The sequence below is a fragment of the Polistes fuscatus genome, unplaced genomic scaffold (genome assembly GCF_010416935.1).
Source record: "Polistes fuscatus isolate 324 unplaced genomic scaffold, CU_Pfus_HIC Scaffold1, whole genome shotgun sequence".
NCBI lineage: Eukaryota > Metazoa > Arthropoda > Insecta > Hymenoptera > Vespidae > Polistes > Polistes fuscatus.
Genome location: NW_025112997.1, coordinates 4835878 through 4852914, shown reverse-complemented (window position 1 = coordinate 4852914; position 17037 = coordinate 4835878). Strand labels below are relative to the sequence as shown.

The 17037-nt window shown below is 32.0% G+C and overlaps 1 protein-coding gene across 1 annotated transcript; it reads right to left on the bottom strand.

Moving 5' to 3' along the window:
• Window positions 1–414: 414 nt before the first annotated feature.
• Window positions 415–13386, bottom strand: LOC122513995 (protein Wnt-11b-1-like). Its single transcript, XM_043630575.1, has 5 exons — window positions 12745–13386; window positions 5306–5547; window positions 4160–4512; window positions 3808–4079; window positions 415–609 (listed from the first exon to the last, which is right to left on the bottom strand). The coding sequence occupies exons 1-5, from the start codon at window positions 12831–12833 to the stop codon at window positions 435–437; spliced, it is 1131 nt and encodes a 376-aa protein (XP_043486510.1). The 5' UTR covers window positions 12834–13386; the 3' UTR covers window positions 415–434.
• Between the last annotated feature and the right edge of the window lie 3651 nt (window positions 13387–17037).

Sequence of the window (17037 nt, the reverse complement as noted above, 5' to 3'; positions counted from 1 at the left end):
ACATTTTAATCGTATTTTTCTTTTTTTTTTTTTTATACAGAATATTTCATAATACGAAGAGACTATAATTAAACTCAAATTACAAATATATACGTAGGATATTAATTCTATTTACGTATACAACATGAAATACGATGGTTTTCTCTCTCTCTCTCTTTCTCTCTCTCTTTCTATAAAGTTTCGATTAGAAAAATTAATCGTCATCTAATTTTAATTCTTAACGATAATTTTTACGTTTTATTTATTTTTTTGTTTTGTTTTGTTTAGTTTTGTTTTGTTTCTAAGCAACGACACAAAAAGACACGGTACGTAATAAATATCGCTGAAAAATACATCATAAATAATATTAGATTTTACCTGCACGTAAGATTATTGTTAATAAAAATCCACGTGTAAAAATTTTATTGCGAGAAGATATATATAAATAGTTCGTTTCAATTGCACTCGTATGTTTCCACGATTCTTCTGCAAGTATTGCACTTGACGTAGCAACAATTGACGTATTTGCAATTGCATCTTTCGAGAATTTCTTCGGTTTTCGTTACGTGACCTCGACCGCAACAAAGATATTCGCAACCCTCATAACCCGTACTACTGCCGTTACATTGTCTGCAATCAATCAATCAATTAATTGTATCATAATTATTTTATGTCAAATAATATTTTCATGGAGATGTTCTTAATTATATATATAAAAAAAAAAAATAAGAACCAAATAAAAACGAAATTGATTTCAAGAATTTCTTTATGCAAATATAATCTCGTACAATAATTATTAAATATTTTTTTCAACGATAAATAATCGAACAAAATTGATATTATGAATTATTTCTTAACGATATAAATAATTAACGATATAAAATAAATTGGTACAAAAAAAAGAGAAAAATGACCATTAAAGAAAATTTATTTTTTATTCGATCCACTGTCATAATTACTAGTACGTTCAATATATACATGTATTGATTTGATGCATGGTAAGATAGTGATTAACTGTTTGAAGAAAAATCACTATCGCATGACACTCCACCGACCTAAATATTATATATTCGGTCAAGACAAATATTATAATAATATGTTCCGTTATTTGAAACGTCAAGAAGTGATATTAAACGAAAGGACGAAAGAACGAAAGATTAAAAAAAAGGAACACACGAAAGTTAATTTAGTATATCTTTCAAATACATTTTTTTTTTAATGGAATTCTTCGTCGAATATTTCCATCACGAGAGACACAAATAATACCTTTCGCTATATATCTTTCATTTTGACGGTGGATATTACACATCATCCGAGGAGTGCTATGCAGCATAAAAAAAAAAAAGAAAAAAAAAAGGAAAAAAAAGTATTCTAAAAGCATACGTCTTACGGCTTCTATATCTCTCGTAATAAACATTCGCCACTCCCACTTAAGTATAATTATACGTAGCCTTTTAATTACCGCCTGTAAGAAACGTAGTGGAATCGAAATGAATCGAAAATGACCATACAAGACCACCTCGTCTCGTCTCGATTAACGTAAATTTTGAATAATTATCTCTCTCTCTCTCTCTCCCTCCCTCTCTGAAATGCTTGAATTAAAATCGTATTCATTTTATACTATAATAATAAATTATGATTTAACAGTTGAGTGGAGTGAGAAGAAGATAGGATAGGATATTAACAAAAATCACAAATCGTTATTTCATTACATACAAATTATATATATACGATACATAAATCATCTCGTTTGTAAGATCTAATAGAAGAAGAAGAAGAAGAAGAAAAAAAAAATGATCATCCAATTCAAATAACCAACTCTCGTAAATCTATTTACTCGAGTAATATACGTATATTTTATATTCATAGTGTAAAAGTGATCGGTTATGATCATACTTCTTCTTCGTATTGGAACATACCCTCGAGGTTGGAACAATGAGAGATTAATTTGTATGTATCGGTCGTTCACGAGCTGATTCACGAGTCTCACTATGATTTATGAACCGGATACAACTAAACAAAGGATCATCCAAGAAGACGCTTCCATATATATGAGTCGTCGTTGCGTCCCCCCCCTCACCTCACTCCCTCCTCGTCCCCTCCCCGCCCCTTGTTTCTTCGATTTCTTACGAGAGTAAGAACGCAGAAACGTATCCGTGTGGAAGAAGAAGAAGAAGAAGAAGAAAAGGAGTTCACTCTTCCGAGAACGCGTATCGTGGGTGATCTTAATTCGCTTCGGAAAGAGAAAGGGATGAGAAAAGGGGGGAAGGGGGACAAAGAAAGAAACAGTGTAGAGGCGTGAATAACTCAGAACGACGACGACAACCTACAAGAGAATTTCTTCTTCTTATTTTTATTTTCTTTCCTTACTTCCTACCGCCGGAAAATCCGTAACTAATGCAATCACCGTATACGCACAATGAATGCCCTTTTCGAAGGGTTCGAACAATGAACATGGACATAGATGAATTTTTTTTCAAATCATTTCTTAACACTTCTACGTGTACCCTTACTTTTGTATTTTATTTATATTTTGTATTTATTTTTATATATGTATTATAGTACGAATTTTTGTTTCAATTATTAGGACTATTCAAAAATATCTCAATTTTTTTCCTGTTTGAATAATGGAGATAGATCAGTGAAGAAGGGGTAGGGTGGGGATTCTCGATTAAATATTTTCACAGTTTTATTATATATATTTTTGCTCTAGAAATTTGATAATATAAAAACTGTTAGAACGAATCAAAAGTTCGTGCGTTTATTGTGTTGGAACTTTTACTTTGAAACTGCATAATGGATTGTCTTTTTGTAAAATTTACTTTGGAAATATTAATTTAAGACTTTTGGTTCACCCTAATAAAAAGATATTCTTATAGTCAATTTCTTTTCGATTGATCTAATTTCGTGAAATTTCGTATTATCGAATTAAAAGTCAACGTTTGGATTAATTTCATCAAAGAAATTGGATTCTCGTTTTAGGGAGAGATGATGGGAGTAGGGGCTAGGAGGTTAAAAGTCCGAAAAGCTTTTACTTCTTTTTGTTTTTCTCTCTTTTTCGGTTTTACGACAAGAAACATTCGCGAAAATAGAGAAGTATTGTAGAGAAGTGGCGTTAGCTCGTCGGTTTTTATTGCACGCGCTTTTCTAACGTAATTTCTGTTATAGTATCCATCGTCATAAGACGAAAGAAAGCACAACGCTAAACCCCCATTAACGCCGCTATAATGTGGCTTTACGACCTACACCTGGACTCGTTCTCTCGAGTTTACGCGCGTTTTCTTTTTTTTTTTTTTACTCATTTCTACTATTCAATACCCCTTTTCTTCTTATTTATTTTATTTCGTTTGAAAAGATGTTCGATGTTAAAAGATCTTAAAAGATCTTTCCTGTGTTCTTGTTTTTGTTTTAATTTTTCTTTTTTGATAACATTTAAAAAGTATTTAAAGTAAGTAACATTCAAAAGGAGAAAAAAATAATAAACGATAAAATGACTGTTCAAGTTTTTGGTTTAAGTTTCTTTTCGACTTTTTTCAGAACCTCTACTAAAAACCTAACTCACGTTAACCCTTTTATTTGTCCCAAATTAAGAGATACCTTGCGTTACCCTAATTTCCTAAACTACACCTTTATCTTTTCTTACCTAACCTCTAAATCCTTAATCTAATCTCTTCGCATTTCTTTTTATCTTGTAAAAAAAAATGTAAAACCCTATTGCACAAATTAATAACCCGTAAGTAAGTAAACTACTTTTTAACGAACGAACTCGTAATTAATTTTGATGATAAAAAAAGAACAATCTCGATAAAATAATGGTTTCGTGCTTACCTGCCTATGGTACCAAGACTACCCCTCTTCTTATCCGGAAGACAATAATCTGGACTCTTGGTGGTATACAATAGATTATCGTGATGATAAAGCGGTGGCAATCTACCACCAGATCTAGATTTAACTTCGGCTGCAGTGGCGTACCTTCGTAAAAGACGAGTCCCAGCTATCGCAGGACCGGAAGAACCTAAACCTCTCCAACAGGTGCGAACGCTGCAAGAACCGGAAACCCCGTGGCATTTGCATTCCAAAGTTAATGACTGCTCAACTGCCTGTTACGTTAGAAACAATAGAAGGGGGGTAGAATAAATGGGTAAATTATTAAATACAAGAGAAAAAAGATCAAACTCACTCTTCGTCCAGCTCTGTTGTTGTGCATGTTAACGGCATGAAGAAATTTGGCTGTCTGTCCTGTACCAGGTGGTGTAGCACCTTGAAGAAATCTTTTAGCCATTCTCGAGGCAGACCTAACGTCGTCACCGCAACCACCCCATTTGAACGAGTTTCTACCAGTAAGCCCACCAAACGACATAGTTGCTGTCGCTAACGAGGTGGATGATATCAGAGCCGATGGCGAAGGTGGTTCTTTACGTGGTGGTGTTGCGCAAGAACAAGCTGCTAAATTTCCTAACGCGCAACCCCTTGCCAATCTCCAAACAGCCGCTGCAGCTGACATTGCGTAAACGAATGCTTGTTCTCTTGTTCCTTTAACAATAAAATACACAATCATTGTAGCATATTATTTTTTTTTCATCATCCTATTTGTGTATTACGAACTTAATATATATCGTAAAGTATCTTTTATCGATAAGAATTTCAAATTCAAAACGTTATACCTTTATAATATATATATTTGTATTCGGATCAGATTGAAATAATTGAAATAAGCCGATTGCGAACAATAGCTTAGAAATCAAATCGTTAAGGGATAAGCTTCTGTCTCTCTCTCTCTCTCTCTCTTTCTCTCTTTCTCTCTTTCTCTCTCGAGTAAGTTAAATTCATACATATGTATATGATACAGGATAGAATAATAATATATTATCTACTATAGCAAGAGAAAGCGAACGTTCGTTCTCTCCTTGCTTTTCTCTCGTTAGCAAATGATCCTGATGTGGACTTGTTAGTATTCAGTAATGCTTTTATTTGTATGTCTATAGAAACCGATACACGCGGTCACGCGAATGTAATAAAGATAATACTAAAATAAGAACACACACTATCGTTCGTTTATTTTCCATCTTATCTTTCTCCTATTTACAATTAGCAAACTACAAATTAAACTGTCGACAGTATTTACTATTTGACTTTTTTTTATCACGGGTTATTACGTTGTTTAACTATGGAAATAAGTGGGGGACGTTGATTTAGATGATGATACAAGATGATAAAAAATGAAAGAAAATTTATTCAAATCTTCTGAAAGGAGAAGAAATTAATTGGGAAGGGGGAGGGAAATAAGAAATATTAATTTTGTTGTTTTGTTTAAATGTACAAATACCTGTTAATAATTCCGGAGTATAATTCGGAGCACCTTCGATGCTACTGCAATTCCAACGACGATGTCTAAATGCTTGTTGGCAAACGATCGACGTATCTCTAGCTGCTTGTACCAAACTCGGCATCACATCGGGTGTTGCCCTGCAAGCTCTCGCTTGTTTTCTTTCCAAAAGACCAGAACTTTTAGCACTCGTACATGCGTCTTTCGACCACGTTCTAGTATCGGCCATACGACCGAGAGCTCTAAATTAAAACATTTAGGAAAACGTTTTATTTATGTACGAATAAATGATAGTAATACATTTATTTTCTTGAGGTAGGGATGGGTGGAAAACATTGTCATCCAAATTGTAAATTCAGATTTTGTTGTTTTCTTCCCAATTGGTCATAACGAGAGAGATACATCATTTTACTATAATAATAATAATAATAATAATAATAATAATATTAATAATATTAATATTTTGTTGTCGATCAGATTCGTAACGGAGAATTAATAACAAAATTGATTAATATAATAATATAATAAATGAAAAGCTTAATATGAACGCGATTGGACATTTTTGACCAATGAAAATAGGTTCTAACGAACCCTATAAAAATATGTATATAATAAATATATTTAATTATTATTATTATTATATATATAAAAATATATAAAAAGGAAAAGTAATAAAAAATAAAAAGGTAAAAGAAGCACCAAATTATGAACTCGTTAATGGTAGCAATTCGACTCGTTTGTTTATCGCTTCGAAGTAACATCCGAGAGACGAAGAAAGAAAAAAAAATTATAAAGAAAGAAAGAAAGAAAAAAAAAATATACGAAGTAACATCGAAGAAGAAATATGGCGGACGTATGGCGTGCAAAACTTTCCAACCACGACGTTGTAGTAGCATGGGGGAAGTTGAGAGTCGATGGCTCGTAATTGACGTTTAATGCTCGAACGTGCAATCATGTAAATTAGCCGCCTTAAGTAGTCTCATTCGCAGCCGGTAATTATTATAATACTTCGAATGTAATTCACATCTCGTATATTTCTACCACTATTACGGTAGCTAAATATTTTTCTTTTTATTTTTTTTTTCTTTTTAAATTTTTTTTACATCACCTCGCTATAATATATGCTTTAGATTAGATCCCATAGATATACAAGCGGTACACGGGGTTTTATTAAAAGGACTCGGTTATTTCGTCACTTTTCATCTTGCTTTTTTCACTACGTTTATGCGATCCTTAAAGAGATATCGCTAATTAAACGTAAAAATACAAATTCGTTTTTTTTCTTCTTTTTCTTCTTCTTCTTCTTCTTCTTTTTCTTCATATTCTTCTTTTTGTTTTTAATCGCTTACTTAACTTAATTACAAAATGTTTTCGATCTCTTATCGATTCGAATAAAATTCTAACACGACGATAAATTTTCTAACGATCTCGTTGTTAGTCAAATACGAACAACGGTTAACTATTGAAAACCCTAGATCAAAATTGTTTCTATGTAAAATCAAATTAATATAAATTTTTAACGACTTTTTTCTTTTTTTAAATAGAAATAATTATAGGCAACTGACTAACGATGAACTTTTATTTTATTTTATTTTATTTTATTTTATTTTATGTTACACTCGATATTTAATAACGATATTCGATAGAAATCAATTTACCATTAGGTTACTTCCAAAAAGAATATGAATTTTATTGTTCTTTACGAATATTCGATTTCTTTGGAATTTTCGTTAGAATTCGAAACTATTGATCGGTAGTAGATATAAGCGTTTGAAAAATGTTTGGGATTCGTAATACTAGGTGAAAACGTATAGATCAAAGTTAGATTTTTTGGTTATTTCATCAAGATCGTTTATGAAACAAGCTTCCTTACTAGACCACCTAGTCAATGTAGCACGATAATGTCTATGAATGAAGTGCTGATTTATCGTAACCAGACACGAACGAATAAGAGAGATATTAATAACGTGCTTGCACACTTGCAACTATCGTCACTGACAATTATCATAAGTCGATACATCTTTTTAAATCGTTTCCTTCCTACATATGAATCTAACCGATCAATGGAAAAAAAAAAAGAAAAAAGAAAAAGAAATCATAGATCTAATCCTTCCGTCAATATACGTAAACCTGATGGATCAGTTTGATACATAATAGAATACGGAAGTTGAAAGTGGACGTAATAGTATACGAGTAATTTAAAAAAAGGAAAACAAGAACACAAAAATATATTAAACTCGCCGAGTATTTCTATATTTTTTTTTATTTCGACATTTTTATTCGAATTAAAAAAGAAAACAAAAAAATGGATGAGAATTCTTAGGAGGATATCTGTAAACAGTTAGACGATAGGAGATGTTTGACAACCTAAGAGAGAAATATAGAAATATAAGAAATAATATTTAACGAGCAAATCGGAAGGTTTTACGTATGTATAAGTCCGATTGAAAAAGAAAAGAAGAAAATATTCATGTATTTATATTTTCTCTATATATGAATTAATAACAACAATCCGGTTGTAACAAGCTTTTTAGATACGATTTTCTTTCGGCTTTTATGTATCACCAATACTCGTACACTAAACCTTCGGGGCAAACACAAACGTTAAATATTGTGTTCCAATTTACGAGCAACATCGAGAAGAAGAATGAGTTTAACCGTTTACTACTACCGTTGCCTCTCGAATTAACTAATTTAAATAATCGATTCGTGTTCCAGTGATTCAAAACGTGTATTCGTATATAGATATACACACATAAATAAATAAATAAATAAATACATACAGATATAGATCTAATATTTCTATTTCTTATTTCATAAAGTACACCTATACTTTGAAATGAAACTTATCAATGGGATGGTAATAGCACTATGACACGTGAACCAATAATCTTAAATACATTTTCAAGTTAGATACACAGAACAGACAGGACACTATTTGTCACGAGCAATAATATTCTATCTGTTACTATCGTTAAATTAGTTATTATTTCTTTTCGTCTCGTGTCACGTCTATTCCCAATATTATTTTCATTCATTTTCATTTCTTTTCTTTCACATAATCCATTTGGCAAAGATTATACGACATATATCCTATTTGTATCTATATTTTTCATCTCGTTCTATTCGAAAGACACATTTATACCTTCAGGATCACTCTGTGATCTAATAAATATCTATCTATGCATAGCAATCCCCCAAGTACTTCTTCACGTACATAAATGAATGCGTACACACATACTAACTCTCAGGCTTTTGCCTTGGAGCTCTTGGTTCAAGAAGTTGGCTCCAAGTTCTTACGATTTCTCTCTTCTCTTTTCTTCTATTTTTTCAAACTCGATGAAATCGCCATACAAGAGAGATACCTCTTTCCATTCACGGTCACACCTACCAAGATAAGTATGTTCGTAAATCGAAGAAGAGAACGTACACGTGCATCCATTATAATATCTACTTGATGATGATAGGGTATATGCTATCATCGTGTTACGTTCAACGTGACACGATTTTCTCTTCATAGAAGATTTTCTACAAAAAATTACTTTTTCTTTTTCTTCCAAATAATAAGTGTTTCGTTTAAAAAATTTCATGAATTTCGTTAACGTCGATCAGATCTTTCTTGAGTAGTTTGAGTCAACGATTTCTTTTAAATATTTACAATATTTGTTTCTGTATTTTCTTTTTGTATTTAGAATCCAATTATCATGTATAATTCTCTATTCGAGAACGTATTTGAATATATATTTTATTATATATTTTTTTAATAATACTACTCGAAAAAAACTTGCTCGATAACATCCAATCAAGAAATAACGAATGAAATCTTTTCTTTTTCTTATTTTTTTTTTTAGCTAGAAGTGTCACTCGCGCAACTTTTAACAATGACTTGATGATTTTATTATACGAGTAATAATTTTAATTCGTTTTTTAACGATTTTTTAATTAAAATTTCATTAAAATTCATTAAAAGTATTAGCTATAAAAAGTTTTCGTATTTTTAATCGTATTATAATTGAAAATATATATATAACTTTCTTGCTATATATGCCCGTATATATATATACGCGTGACTTCAAAAATTACTTTTGACGTTTCAATCGTAAAACGCGATGTTTATTAGCTTGATAATAGGCCAGGTTTCATCGTAACTTGAATTACGCAAAAGCGAACGTTCCTCCTCCTCCTCTTCCTATACTATACTTATATACCTACCTAACTAACGGTTAGATAGATTTTCCAAATATGATATTCCGCCCTTTTTCTCGAATATACAATTCGAAAGAAATTAAAAAAAGAAAAAGATAAAAAAACGAAAGAACGTTAGTTCGAATGCATTAAAGTTAACGTCGGCTTTTAAATGTCTAATCAAAACCGCGTCGTATGTAAAAATCTTTACTCTCGTATAAATTTTTTGTAAACGTTTTAAAAAAGAAAAGAAAGAAAAAAAAAAGATTCGTGAAATTAATCATATTGAATGACGTAAAGGTCGTTGATTCGATTGAACTTTCTTCCAGTGAAATTCAACGGACATTGATTGGTTGCTTTAGCAAATCAACTGTACGACCATAAATTATAACAAATCGATCCCATGATCACGTTAACGAGGGAAGGGGGGGAGGGGAATCAGGATGAATCGACATTAGAAACGCGAGTGTCTAAAAATGGTTGCTCGCAGTTAGAAAACTGGACACGAAGTTAGTATGGAAGAAAGAAAATAAGAAGGAACGAAGGAAGGAAGGAAGGATGTGTGAGATGATCTTACTCAACTTTCTTTTTTCTCATACGAGAATGATTCGAACGAACATAATAATACTCCGTTCGTTTGTTGTGTAGAAAAAAACGAATTCGAAAAAGAAAAAAATATAAAAAAGCTATTAAATAAATTCAACCAATATACAACTATCGTGACCAATATTCGATAAAATAAAAAAACCAAATTTAACACACTAACTCAAAATTAAATTTAACTGATACAAAACCAATATTCAATTAATACAACTACTAACATCCTTACTAACAAAGAGATTATTATATCTTTTCGAATTTCTAATCGATTATTCGTACGTAACAAAACAAAACAAAACAAACAAAAGAAATTTGAACAATTCGAGATCAGGAGATACGTCGCATTTTGATTCGCAAAGGACGAGCGTAACGAATCCGTGTGACGTTTGCGAATAATCGAGTTACCCTTCGATTATTCGTCATCGTCTGGGGGGTGGGCGATTGATGGGGTTGGGGGGGTGGGGGAAATAGGGACACGCACACTACACACACACACACATACACACACGCAATGGTTAACAAACAAAAGTGAGAGAAAGATTTTTGGAAAAGGGAGAAGAAAGGGTCCGGTGTAGCAGCCCATGGTGTTGTAGTCGTGTGGCCATGGTGGTAGAGAGGAGCTTATGGTGTGTGCCGCGCATGGTGTGGCACATAGCGTGGCGTGGCGTGGCATAGCGTGGTCTTTATAAATCACGATTCCGTGGGCAACCCCTAATCTTCTACCCGCCTTGCCTCCGGCCCTACTCTCCCCTACCCCCTACCCCCCTTACCGCCCGCCGAACGTTCTCGTTTACTCTTTTAGAACGAATAACCGAGTCTGCTGTGGGCTCTCTTTCTCTCTCTCTCTCATCTTTTCCTTTACCTTGTTGTTTTCTCCATACTTATTCGAATTTTGGTTTTGCACGCAAAACTACCATCGTTTCTCCATTCATCATCCAGCCAGGAAGCGAGCACCCCTACCGTTTCCCCCTCCCCCTCCTTCTTTTCTCAATTTCTACACCCAAGTCTTATCCTCTCTCTCTCTCTCTCTTCCTTAACCTTCTTCAACCCCCTTCCCCTCTCCCTCTCATCGTCTTCTCTTATTCTCTTATTACTCTTTTATTAGCACAATCTTCTTTTACCAATGAAAATAAATTCGCGGTACGAAAAAACTCGTCTGAAGGTAGAAAAGGACCCCCGTCTGTTTCTTATTCTTCTTGCTTTTGTACATTTTCTTACTTTTTCTATTTAATAGTTCATCGTACGCGATAGAAAGTATAAGATTCTCAAATAGGATTCATATATCGTTTTTGAAAGATTATGATAGATGATAATATCTTCGTCAAACTTATTCGCATTTACTTTGATCGTATGGATCATTCGTGAAAGATCTTTCTCGAATATTTAAAGTAATATCTATTTTATATTACGGATAATTTATCAAGCTAAAGTGTAAAACTCTCACTCAGATTATGATTCAATTATCTTTGGTAATATTATTATAGAAAAACGGATGCTTAACGACGATTAAAATTAATCTTTATTATTTATTGAATTTTGTATCTAATTATTGTTTTATTAGACAAAAAGTTTCATCTAGACGCGTATACGTTTTAAAGAAAATCTAATCAAATTTTAAATTCGTGTATTACTACCTCATATATATATATAAGTATTAAAACACTTTTACAACTGTGTCGTAAAAATTTATCTCCAAGTACGACGGGTAGATTTTGTATGAGACAAACGCACAAAACAAAAAGACAAAAATTTAAGGAGAGCTCATAAAGCAGCATGACTTTTTTTTTATTCCATAATATGCATATTTTTTTTCTTTTTTAACCAGGTAACAATCCCCCCTTCCTCTCTTCTTTCCTCCCTCCCTCCCTCCCTCCTCGCTCCCAGTATTACGCGTATAAAGTTTATTATTATTTTTAACGAGCCATCAACCCGTTCGACTAACGTTTTGCCAGTTAGTTTCACGAGATTTTTTTTTCAAAATGCGAGTAAATTAAATTTGATCGAACGTTTCGTGGCATAGTTTTTTTTTCTTATTCCTTCTTTTTACTTTTTTTTCTTAACTCATTATCAAGAAATAAAAAAAGTCTCTCTAACCAAATTACGATGACACGGATGACTTCGCAGTTTCGTTTTAAATATACTTTTTCTGATATATACTTATATATGTATATGTATATATGTATATGTATATTATATATTCCAATCGAGGATTGTTGGATCTTTAAAAAAAAAAAACACACACACACACGCACATTCTTTTGTCGTTTGTTTCTTTTTTGCTTTGGCCCTTTTCTCCCTTCTGATTCTCATCTCCCTCCACCCCCGCCCACATCTTAAAAGATTTCTTCTTTCTTTCTTTTGTAACAGCAATCTATTTCATTCTCATTTAAGAACCTCTCATTAATCATCGAATTCTTTTACGAATGAGAAAAAAAAAAGAAGAAAAAGGCAAAAGGATCGTGTTCCTCGTTCGCGTGATTCGAGTATTACGTGAGAAACAATGCGAATGAAAAGAGAAAATACGAAAATAAGAAAAGAAAAAAATTAAATATATACAAAAAATAATCTAGAAAAAGATGAAGAGAAATGATGAGCACGTTAAAAAAAAAGAACCATGAAAGGGTTGCGCTAAAGTTGCGATTATTTATACTCACAGCCACTTGATGCACCTGCCACCTTGCAGTAAAAAAAGTACGAAGAATAGGCAGACCTTTAGAACGATTCCCTTCGTTAATAGGTGCATTGTAATCGTAACCTTCACATTCTAAAAGTGTAGAGGGTTAATTACGGTAGATCTGCTTAATTCACAAACTTTTTATCCTTTGCGTAATTCATGGTTGCGTAATTCGACAACACGTTTTTTTCTCCTATTAAATGAATTATAACTAAACTAATAAACCAAAGGAACATTATAGCACAAGTTTTTGTTTTATTATTATTATTATTATTATCTCTCTCCCTCTCTCTCTTCCTCTCTCTCTATCAATGTTGTTTCTTTTCCTTTCAACGAACGAATGTTTTTTATAACACCTTGTAGTAATAGAAAATTGGATTTGACGAATATAATAACACTTCGAATATATTTATATATATATATCAAATATATTATGTATATATTGATCGTTATATATAATAATTTATAACGAAAAAAAAAAAAAAGAAATTCGTCTTATGAAAAATAAATAATTGTCTATCTCGGGAACGATTTTATCGTTGGTAACCGTACGAAGGGAAGAAACGAACTAATAGTGAAGTTAGGCAGGAACTTAGGTTACTATCGTCCTCGTGCGTCGGCCCGCGCGATCCTGAAGGATCTGACACGAACGTGGCGCGTTCCTCGAGACGATCTCGAACGAGTTTCCAGTGCACCGCGAGTCTGCGTGTTCGCAGGTGTCCAACAGTATGTATATATGTATGTATACGTATGTATGTATGTATATGTACCTTTCAGTTCAACAGAGATAGAAGGTATAACGCGAGAAACTGCAAGAGAGAGAGAGAGAGAGAGAGAGATAGAAAGAGAGAAAGGAGAGGAGGGGAGCAGGGGGATAGGGGGGGAGAGAGTATCATCATCCTACTACTCTTCGAAGGTATACATCGAAATAAGAAACCTGCAGGATTCGTTCGAGAATTGGAATCCTCTTTTTTCCATCCTTTTTCTTTACTTTTTTTCGTTACTTTATTAATCGATGATTCTTCGATATTTCTTCTGCGATTTTGTTTTTTTTTTTTGGTGAGGAGGAGGGTGGGAGTGAAGGGATTGCTATAAAAGTAGAAAAAGAGATAACGGAAGTTCGGTGAATCTTGACTGAAAAGTTCTGATATCTTTCATCGAGATACTTAATTAATTCGTTAGAAGTTTCTTTATCAATCTTGACACACTGTCAACTTTGTCGTAGGTTTTTTTTTATTCTCGGTTAGATTTCATTTTTCCGATCCATTTGTCGTGTCAAGTTAGATATATATATTTGGGTGAACCAAAAAGTTCGTGTGTGTGTTTTTTTTTATTATTAATATGTGCCCATAAGTATGAAAGTTGTCTAATAATAAGTCAAAATTTAAACAAAAGATAGGTTTATCAGTTATTTCACATCACATTTATTTTAAACTAAATTAATTCAATGTAATTGTCACGATATATTGTTAAAAGTGAACCATTAGATAGAGTGTTTGTTATTTCAATATTATATTAGAATTCATTTAGTGTTCAAATGTAATCCTTTTTAAATATCTCGAAATAAGAGATGTATGATTTAGACCACTTTCATAATTATGAGCACATATTTCTCACTTGCATGTATATAAAGTAATTTTATTGACTTCCAATTATTGCATTGTCTGATGCAACACAATAAACGCACGAACTTTTTGTTCACCCTAATATCATATGTAATAAAAATATATTAACTAATAAGAACTTATTATTAACTATTTAGATATTATTAACTATTATTTAACTATAATAATATATTAACTATATTTATAGACTATTTATAGAGTATATATAGATATATTAACTATTTATTAACTAATAAGAACTTATTATCTATTACAATATTTGTAATAGAATTTTTTGAAATTATCTCACCGTTTCTTTTAACAAAGATACCCAAATTTATCTCTATTATTAAATACTAATGGTATTTAACTATAAGAACTTATTTTTTTATGTCGATATTTTTTTGTAATATAGATAATTTAATTTAATTTATAATTTCTATACGCGTTATCACCGTTTCTTTTAACAAGAATCTAACAAGGAAATTGACACTTATTATTAAATATTAATTGTCTATTTAAAATATTCATTACAAAATATTGATATGAAATTAATTAAAATGTTAATTACTTAGGCATTTATAGATTTTCTTTCGTTTTGGATATATGTCCAAGCGAAAGGAAAAAAAAAGAAAAAAAAGAAGAAGAAGAAGAAGTAGAAGTACAAGTAGAAGAAGAAAGAAAAAAAACCGTAGTATTGCCGTTACCTTCCAGAAAATAAAAAATGAAGTATCGGAGCTTGGACCGATGAGAGGAGGACCTCCATGGAAAGTGGGTTTAACAAGCGTACCCTCTATTACCTCTTTAGTATCATTCTCCTTTTAAATGAGGAGGATCACTCCAAACAATTTATCACTTTTCCACTTTTCATAATCCATAAATCCACTACGGTATAATAAAGTTTCTATCTTTCTTGATAAAGAGAAGAAAAAAAAAGACATAAAATCGAATTGTTTCCTTAGCTCGATTGAAATCAAAGTTGTTGTTTTGTAAAAGGAAAGAAAGTATTTGAAATAGTCATATTTTATTATTTACATACAGAAAAATAAAGAAAAGTAGAAGACTAAATCCGTAAGTATTTATTGTTTCGATTCAATTTATCATTTATCCGCTACCATTTTTCATAATCGTATCCGGTGTAATAATATAAATTTCTGTATATTGTAGAACGAATAGAAAAATTTTTTATTGCTCAAAATAATAAAATAAAAGAAACAAAAGATCAAAATCATTTAAACGAATAAATATCAAAACCGTGTAAACGGTGACACACCAAATGTACATGTGTGTATGTATGTGTGTGTCTAAACTGATATCAAAAAGAGTTATTTCAATGAAATTAGGTATCTACAGGTCCAAAGTTATTTTGTTGCTCACAAATAAAATCATATATATATAAATATTAAAAAGATATTTAAATATGATCGAATTTTGAGACGAATAAAATCATAAAATCAGATATTTATATCGGTTTCATTCGAAATAAGTAGATACTACTTTGGTGAGTACTAGCGTTGGGTAGTTAGCGAAGGCAGGTAGAAGTACTAGAAGATGGGCTTGGAGAGAAGAAAGGCGAAAGAGGGTGGATAAGTTCGAGCTGAAACTTAACGACGTAATGAACGTCTGACAGAGGATTATTTATCGACGAACGTGGGGGGGATGGGGGTGTGGAACGGCGCCGAAGGGGCAGGAAACGACGGTAGGAGGATGGACAAAAAGAAAGAAGAAAAGAAAAGAAAAGAAAAGGAAAGGAAAGAAGAAGAAGAAGAAGAAAAAAAAAGAGAAATAAAGAAGAAGAAAAGGGTAAAGAAAAGAAGATGCTCGTTCGGCATTGTGAAGGAGATCGTACTAATTATCGGCATGAATGGTGGTGGTTGTGGAAACCAGAATGAAGGAACAATTCGGTTCAATCGGTTTTTCGTTGTACTAGTAAGACAGGACACTATACTTGTTGGGGGGAGGGGGGCAGGTAGAGAGGGGACTCTCTCTCTTTAACCGTATAAAACACGAAAAAGTAAAGAACGAATTCGTTTCAAGTCGCTTTCGAGAATAGTTCTAAGCTAACCGCGTTCAACTTCGACATCAAGAAAATAATAGCGAGCTTGAACGAACGTGCACTTCCAAAATAATGACCGTCCCTATTTTCTTCTTCTATTTTCATTTTTTTTTGTTTCTTTTTTGTTTTTTCTCCTACCCCTTTTTCTCTTCTTCTTCTTCTTCTACTTTTTCTTTTATTTTTTTGGGTTAATTAATCGGCTTATTCTAAAGGGAAAGGAAATTAATTGGAAGACAGTTTAATTGCCATTGCTATTATATCGAAGCGAAAGATTTTTAACAAAAAACAGAACAATAAAAACAAAAAATAATTAACTATCGATTAGGTGTATCAATTAGTAAATATATAGTATTATATATTTATATATTTAGTAAGTATATAGTAAATCTATATATATATATCGATAAAACGTAAAATCGATTTAACAATCAGTCGTTACATGGAAAAAAGAAAAAGTTGTTTTCGGAGATGTTTTAAGAACGAGCTAGCAAAGAAAAAAGAAAAAAAGAAAAAACCAGATTTCGCAAGGGAAAATAATCGTAAGGTTAAGGAAGAAAAATGTGGAAAGGGTTGAAAAAGAAAAAAAATAATGTTGCTTCTTTTGGGCCGTTTT

Excerpts from the sequence above, each read along its gene's own strand:
- LOC122513995 (XM_043630575.1), bottom strand. The coding sequence starts at position 12,833 with ATGCACCTATTAACGAAGGGAATCGTTCTAAAGGTCTGCCTATTCTTC. Across the intron at positions 5,548-12,744 it reads GGCAGGTGCATCAAGTGGCT|AGCTCTCGGTCGTATGGCCG; the intron begins GTGAGTATAAAT and ends GTTTTAATTTAG. Across the intron at positions 4,080-4,159 it reads ACAACAGAGCTGGACGAAGA|GCAGTTGAGCAGTCATTAAC; the intron begins GTGAGTTTGATC and ends CTAACGTAACAG.